Source organism: Quercus suber, unplaced genomic scaffold (genome assembly GCF_002906115.3).
Source record: "Quercus suber isolate HL8 unplaced genomic scaffold, Cork oak 2.0 scaffold_372, whole genome shotgun sequence".
In the NCBI taxonomy this organism is placed as follows: domain Eukaryota; kingdom Viridiplantae; phylum Streptophyta; class Magnoliopsida; order Fagales; family Fagaceae; genus Quercus; species Quercus suber.
The window spans coordinates 183,342-191,766 of NW_027069824.1; the positions used below are offsets into that span (position 1 = coordinate 183,342).

Consider the following 8,425-nt stretch of genomic DNA (forward strand, 5'->3'; position numbering starts at 1 on the left):
GCAAAAGGGGAGGAAGGTTGATTACACTTTCAATAATCAAGCAGGGATAGATATGTTGATCTTGTTCAAGGAGACAATAGCATTACAACATGACAAAATTTTCTTGAACAGAGACAGTTTTCATGGGAAAAAATCAAGGCAAATGGTCACAGCTTATGGTGATGTTTTGGTTGCTTGTGGAAGGCGATTTGTCAACTTATTTTTAGTCTCATGTATCAGTTTCACTTATATGTTGTTATTGGCTAAAAGTTTGTAATACAGAATCTTGCCAAAGTTAAATTATAGCGATTTGTGTTTGTTTATGGAAATCCAGTGTCCGATGGACAATATAGGTGTAGCCAAGTGTGTCAAGAAATAGGCTGTCAAGATTAGGCATGCTTAATTATAAGCAACTTGCAGCATTTTTTCTTTTTTTCTTTTTTCAAGTAAATGGTCTGTTGGTGAGCAATTAGATCAATGTGGTGTCTAAATTTATATATACTAATAGCAAACTACTCGATACATAAGAATATATAATTATTTTGAGAAGGGATATAATATATAATTTATTTTCTAATTTTATCATAAATTTATTGTGGACCGAAATGGACCGAGATGGACCGAACTAGATTGAATTGATCAAATGAGACTGAAATGGACTTAGCTAGACCAAATTTGATTAAAATGGCTTGAATGGACCAAAGGAGACTGAATTGGACTGATATGGACCGAAATGGACTTAACTGGACTGAATTTAATTAAAATGTATTGAATGGACCAAAGTGGACCAAATTGGACCAATGAGGCTGAAGTGGACCAAAATAGACCAAAGTGGGTGTTTATTATCTCTATTTCTTGAAATTGATGAAAATAAGATATGGTTCTCTAAGTAGGAGAATAACTGAACCCTTTAACCTGCCATTGAATACTATATTTGCATATGAATATGAATACAGTGGTAGAATAAAAATTTTTAGGGTGAATATAAAGTAAAATTAAATAAATGGTGTCTATGTCCAAGTTTTTTTTTTGAGAAATTGTCTACGTCCAAGTTGTTTGTATTACATGTGTTTTCTATTATAAGTTATATTTAGGTTCAAGAATGTGTAAAGTCATGGTAATAAAAAGTGATGGTCCTATCATGATTAGTAAGTTACAATTAGTTTTAAAAACATGTAAAGACAATGCATTGACATACATATGCTAATTATGTTCATATAGTGATGTCATGTTATAGGTGTTGCCATGTCAGTGATATTTTGGTCTCTAGTAAGTGAGCAATTAGATTTATTTGATCAATGCATGTGTTACATCTAAGTTCTGACAGACATATATGAGAAAGAGGGTGTAAGTTTTACTTTTGCGGCGTCATGGTAGCCACCATGGGTAAGTTTTTCTTTTACAGGGCCAGTTTGAATGGATGGTAAAATATTAGTATATACTTTGCCTATAATTTTGATAAGTAAATAGTGCTTTCAATTCCCATAACAACATATAATTCTCATAGTGACAATATAGAGAATAACCTAGGAGAGAATAATCGGTTAGCTAGTTATGATTTTTTTTTCCTTAAACTTGTTTGTGCTCCTTACAATGAGAATGGGTTTGTGCTCTTTACAATTAGCTATACAAGATTTGCACCATTATTATATTTTTTTAGCATGGACAACTCTCTCATCAAGGTTGGTACGTAATTTTTTGGTTTTGTGTAATACTCAAGTCGTAAACATGACTAAAGTCTTGAGTTCTAATTATCAATATTGATGATTTTCTCTCGAGTCTCGATCGGTCATGTAAGTTATAAGTAAATAATAATATTGAACTAGGCTTAGATTATATTTAATCCCATATTTTGTTCATAGTGGAGAGTAAATATTTATAAATAAATGTTATTGAATAAGTAGTGGCTTTGTCTTCCAAACAAGGCCACATGAACGTGAGATTCTCTCTCTCTTATACTTTAAAGACAAAGAAACATGTAATTCCTTTTTGGGATAGTATATGGAGGATAGCGTAGGAAACTTATAGATTTGTNTTATTTGATCAATGCATGTGTGTGCACGCACTACTCATATTTCATATTGAATCAATCACAGATTCACAGCAGCATTTTGTCTGGAAAGATGTGTGTTTTTTATTTTTATGAATGTAAAGATGTGTTTTGATGCTTTCTTGAAACAAGGAAAAAAAAAAAAAAGAAAGAAAACGTTTCCCTCCACCCTTATGAATATAAATCATATTGATCATGCCTGGAACTGGAAGCAAGTCATAATAAGATATGTTTTTTTGTATTGGTGCATACCTGATTCTTATATGTTGTAAGTTGTAACTAAACTGCTTTGAAAGTTTGTCATACAATGGCCACATATGCATTAATTTGTGTTCTACATTTTTTTCCCTTCTTTTTATTTTCTGTTTTTTAGTTTGTACGTTCGCTTCTCTTCTCCTATGAAGTCCAACATGCAATCTTTCGGCTTTTAGTTGTCATTTATTTATATATTATTTCATTAAGACAAGGTTAATATTCTAATTTTTGCTTAATTTTTATATTATTTCATTAAGACAATTGGAATTTCTTGACTTTTCTTCCCTTTGTTTTCTTGTTGTGGAACCAATTTAAATCACACAAGGTTTTTGCATCTCAATGCGGTGACTGGTCCACCGACCAATAATAGAGAATCCCGTCTACATATTTGGCTTAGAAAATCAATACTTATTAACTCTCCTCCTTTAGCTTGGGAAGCTTCAAAAACAATTAAAAATTAAGAAAAACAACCCCTTAACCAATCAAAATAAGAAATATATATATATATATATATTCTTTTCTATTGTTTACAAAACCTAGACAAACCCTTCTATATATATATATATATATATTTGTTTTCCACTTTTCCTTTCTTAATTTGACCGTACATCTAAGTTCTGACAGACATATATGAGAAAGAGGTGTAAGTTTTACTGTTGCGGCGTCATGGTAGCCACCATGGGTAAGTTTTTCTTTTACAGGGCCAGTTTGAATGGATGGTAAAATATTAGTATATACTTTGCCTATAATTTTGATAAGTAAATAGTCTTTCAATTCCCATAACAACATATAATTCTCATAGTGACAATATAGAGAATAACCTAGGAGAGAATAATCGGTTAGCTAGTTATGATTTTTTTTTCCTTAAACTTGTTTGTGCTCCTTACAATGAGAATGGGTTTGTGCTCTTTACAATTAGCTATACAAGATTTGCACCATTATTATATTTTTAGCATGGACAACTCTCTCATCAAGGTTGGTACGTAATTTTTTGGTTTTGTGTAATACTCAAGTCGTAAACATGATTTGTTATGATTTAGAAAAAAAAAAAAAAGAAAAAAAAAGAAAAAGAAAAAGTTGTCTGTGCTCCTTGCAAAGTTACAAGTGGTTTTATTGTTTTGGTTTGTAATATTTACAAGAAGTTATACACGATGTTGATGATAACTATTGTTATTATTATTTTGTTTTGTAATACTATTAATTTTGCATGTTCGTACTCTCATGATTTGAATTGATTTATGTTTGTAGGAGATGTACTTTGGCTAATTCCAGTAATCTTGCTAGTACTTGCTTGGGTTAGTTTTGTTATTTGCATGCCAATCGATGGTGATCACTGTACCGATTGTCTTGACTCAATTTTCTATGGAGATGGTTCGAGCACTCGAAATTCAGAGATCGGGTCAGAAACTGATGTTATCTCGAGTTCATCTTCAACCAATTCATCAATCATATCATCTATCTATTCTGCTGATTATGATCACATAGAGATTAATGTTATCGATCATTTCCCAACAATTGTACTTGGAGAGAGTCGTCGACTACCTAGGCTTAATCAGGCCACTTGTGCAATATGTTTGGGTGAGTATGAGCCCAAAGATACATTGCGAATTGTTCCAGTGTGCAACCACTACTTCCATGCACAATGCATAGATCCTTGGCTTAAATTAAATTTCACATGCCCGCTGTGTCGAAAAAGCTAATGTCAATGATGAACAAGATTTGTTTTTTATTAGAACTTTTTCCAAGGATTTGGCAACATTTAAAATTGATCAATGCATGTCTTTGTTTATAGTAATGTCTGAATTTGCTTATTAATTGCACTATCGTGCATTGTAAGGACCAAGGACATACTCTTTCCCCCCTTAATTTCATTGAGAACTGAAAGGGGAAAAATATCTCTTAGGCCCAAATAGACGGATCCATCATTTGCACGGGCCCTCTGTGGACGGAACTGATGTGAACGGGCCGGACATGGACGGGTTGAATTATGGTGGGCTAGTTATCCATGGGCCTGCTGAGCCCTTAAGGAGGGATATTTTGGCCCATTCTCGTAAGAGCCCAAATAGAGTCCTTGCACTAGTAGGACTTCGGAAATCTTGTATACTTGGTAAAAATTTTCCGCATAAGGAGGAGACTTGTTCATCACGTTTGGGACTCCACAAGAAGAGTCCTATAAGGAAAAGACTTCCGCACCAAGGAAGGGATGTCAATCTCAAGCCCCTATAAAAGCCCCAATACCCTCATAAGCCAAGGGACGCATAATTAACCTACTCTAGCACTCTAGAGTTGTGAACATACTTTCTAACTTGACCTTCGGAGGGTATTTGGCCGGCACCACACCGGTGCTCTCTGTTAGGTCCTCTTTTCTTTGTGCAGGTATCGTTTCAAGGTTACGAGCATTGTGCAACTCACTGTTGATATTTTCGGCATCATCAGTTGGCGCCGTCTGTGGGAAACGCTTTTAAGTGATTAAGCCACATTATCGTTTCCCGGACTAAAGGGTTGCATGGTACTCACTCGCTCAATGGCAACTACGAATGACGTACAAGGAGAGGAACCACCCACGACTGCCCTTGAGAGACAAGTTCAAACTCTCGGTGCCGCCGTGGAGCGTCTCACCAAACGGAACCTCGACTTGGAAGAACAGCTGCGCCAGAAGAATGCAGCGCTAAATAACCGACCGAAAGATCAGGAAGGGACTAGCGCTCCAAACGGGAATCAGGAGAGACCTGAGGGCAGCCACGCCCCAAGTAGGAATCAGGAGAGACCTGAGGGCAGCCACGCCCCAAGCAGGCCGGAGAGGCAGCACGTGAGCATGCCATCCCTCATGGATGCGACTCCACCACATATAGCCGCCGAGATGCAGGCAATGAGGGAACAAATGGAGGTCATGATGAACGCCCTCAAGGGGCGAGTCTCCAGTGACCTTGACGACCTGGTCAATCGTACCGATTCACCCTTCACTACTGCCGTGAACTCCTCCCCCCTACCCCACAAGTTTCGCATGCCGAATATAGATAGCTATGACGGGATGAAGGATCCTCTTGATCATCTGGAAACTTTCAAAACCCTGATGCATCTACAGGGGGTACCGGACGAAATCATGTGCAGGGCCTTCCCAACTACACTGAAGGGTTCCGCGAGGATTTGGTTCAGTCGGCTGACGCCGAACTCAATCAGCACTTTCAAGGAACTAAGCGCTCAGTTCACTTCGCACTTCATAGGAGGACACAGGTACAAGAAGTCTACGGCATGTTTGATGAGCATCAGGCAGAGAGAGGACGAGACGCTAAGATCTTACATAAACCGCTTCAATAAGGAAGCCCTCTCAATTGACGAAGCCGACGACAAGATACTGGTGGCAGCTTTCACAAACGGATTGCGGGAGGGCAAGTTTTTGTTCTCACTATACAAAAACGACCCCAAAACCATGTCGGAAGTACTCTACAGGGCCACCAAATACATGAACGCTGAAGACGCGCTGCTTGCACTTGCTAGTACTTGCTTGGGTTAGTTTTGTTATTTGCATGCCAATCGATGGTGATCACTGTACCGATTGTCTTGACTCAATTTTCTATGGAGATGGTTCGAGCACTCGAAATTCAGAGATCGGGTCAGAAACTGATGTTATCTCGAGTTCATCTTCAACCAATTCATCAATCATATCATCTATCTATTCTGCTGATTATGATCACATAGAGATTAATGTTATCGATCATTTCCCAACAATTGTACTTGGAGAGAGTCGTCGACTACCTAGGCTTAATCAGGCCACTTGTGCAATATGTTTGGGTGAGTATGAGCCCAAAGATACATTGCGAATTGTTCCAGTGTGCAACCACTACTTCCATGCACAATGCATAGATCCTTGGCTTAAATTAAATTTCACATGCCCGCTGTGTCGAAAAAGCTAATGTCAATGATGAACAAGATTTGTTTTTTATTAGAATTTTTTCCAAGGATTTGGCAACATTTAAAATTGATCAATTCATGTCTTTGTTTATAGTAATGTCTGAATTTGCTTATTAATCGCACTATCGTGCATTGTAAGGACCAAGGACATACTCTTTCCCCCCCTTAATTTCATTGAGAACTATTTAGTAATTGAAGTACATGGAATTATGGAAGAAGTTGCATTGATTTTGCGTTTATTTTTGTTCTTTTCCCCAATGTAGTTGAAGACTAAATTTGCTCTTTAGATTTGCTTTCACGTGTTGTTGGGGTTTAATCGAATCTAAACTAAATAGCAAACTCTATTGTGAGCTATTTTGTAACTATTTGTACGTTAGCTTTGGCCAAAAAAGACCCCACCCTACCTAAAATAAAAATCGATTGGAACTAGAAGTGCATCGAGTAACTGAAAATAAGATAAATAGTCAGAGTTAAGTGTTGTTAGTTACTCAACTTACTCTGTCTAGTGATATGGTGTTAGTAGCAACTTGTTCATGCTTAGTTTTAGTATTCACTTATTTCTCAAAAAAAAAAAAAAAAAAAGTTTTAGTATTCACTTTGGATTGTACAGCTTTTCTTTTTTTGAGAAAAATATTTTTCAACTTGATTTGATTCTTTATGAAACTGCTTATTCATTCATCCATCCAACAATAAAAGGGGTAGGAGGAGGAATGAAAATTTACAGATGGATGTGATAACCGAAGAGAAAGAGATATTTATATTTGATTTTAACGAGTCTAAAAACACAATATTTTTCAGAATTATTTTGTTTATTACAATTTATGCATTATTAAATATAGTATAGGTGATTAACTCAACCACATCAGCGTTCAGTCTATTTTATCTACTACGGTTCACACAGTTCAGTTCGGTCCATTTCAATCTACTCGATCCAATTTGCTAAAAAAAAAAGAAAATGAAAAAAAAAAAGTCATGTGTGAATATATATATATTCCTCCCCTTGGATTTAATATTTTTATAAGGCTTTCTATAGTGTAGCTCTACCTGCTGCCACCTTCAATTCACATTACTCAGGAATGTCTAAATATGTTGCATCGTGTCTTCTTTCAAGGGCGGTACCATCTAGAGGCCCAAGTTTGTACCAATTCTTGCTAATTGAAATTCTAAACCTCACTAATCCATTACGGAGCCCATGTCCATACCATCTTATTTTTGTACTACCTTTGCCATGAGCCCAGCTGCCCAGGTTATTGAAATCATTGCTAAGGGCCTAAGACTGACACCACTCCCTCTAATTCCTCTTTTCTTTTCTTTTTTTCCTTTATTTTTCGGTAAACACTAATTCCTTTCAACACCTTCATTACCATTTTTTAATTGGATAAACAGTATGAACTATATTATTATTTTGAAAATTATACTCAATGTTCTAATTTAATATTTTCACTCAGTGTAAGCTTATTTGTTAATTCAATTTTTTTAGTTGTTTGGCGTATCGGTTGATAAATGATATAACTGGTGGTTTTAATTGTTTAAATTTTGGTTAAATTTTTTGTTATGAAAACTAGTTCAAAATGGGATTGCTTATATTCTCTAAATTATAAATTAGTTCCAAAGTTGTTTCTTTCATCTATTGTGTCAGTGATAATTTTCTATTATTATTATCATTTAAACATGATGTGATAAATCTTTAGAATTTAATTAAAAACACTTACATAATGTTTAATTTGTCAAAAACCTAGTGTGTAAAAAGGTTAATTATTCAAATTGAAACTATAATAACTAAATTGAGATCGTATCAAAGTTCAAAGATAGTATGGGTATCCTGTAATCAAACAAAAAAACTAAATTCAAATCATGCTTACAAAAAAATCGGAAATTCAATTATGTCTTGCAACGATAGTTGTAAAACAAAATAATAATGAAATTGGTAAAAGTATGTAGATAAATACTAATTAATTTACCATTTGCAAAGCTTAAATATTTCAAATTCTATTATATTGATAATGATGGTGTCACCAAAAAAGCAAACTGCTAAACTCGTCCATATAGCTCGTCCACAGGAAAACAACCCCATTTGTTGTAAGCTCGTCCATCCGTCTGTCCAGACGGACAAGCTCGTCCTAGGATTCACTCGTCCATCAAACTAGCAAGATGGACGAGGGTCCTAAAAATCTCCTCTGCACTCCGCTTGTCTATTAGAATGTAACCGTTCCTCCTTTGAAAACGGGT

The 8,425-nt window shown here is 35.6% G+C and overlaps 2 protein-coding genes across 2 annotated transcripts; both read left to right on the forward strand.

Annotated features, from left to right (window-relative positions):
• The first annotated feature begins 5,099 nt into the window (after window positions 1–5,099).
• On the forward strand, window positions 5,100–5,798 carry LOC136062004 (uncharacterized). Its single transcript, XM_065760547.1, has one exon. The coding sequence runs from the start codon at window positions 5,100–5,102 to the stop codon at window positions 5,796–5,798; it is 699 nt and encodes a 232-aa protein (XP_065616619.1).
• Window positions 5,799–5,811: 13 nt separating this feature from the next.
• LOC136062005 (putative RING-H2 finger protein ATL69) lies at window positions 5,812–6,198 on the forward strand. The gene has a single exon (XM_065760548.1). The coding sequence runs from the start codon at window positions 5,812–5,814 to the stop codon at window positions 6,196–6,198; it is 387 nt and encodes a 128-aa protein (XP_065616620.1).
• Window positions 6,199–8,425: the final 2,227 nt, after the last annotated feature.

Excerpts from the sequence above, each read along its gene's own strand:
- LOC136062004 (XM_065760547.1), top strand. The coding sequence starts at position 5,100 with ATGCCATCCCTCATGGATGCGACTCCACCACATATAGCCGCCGAGATG.
- LOC136062005 (XM_065760548.1), top strand. The coding sequence starts at position 5,812 with ATGCCAATCGATGGTGATCACTGTACCGATTGTCTTGACTCAATTTTC.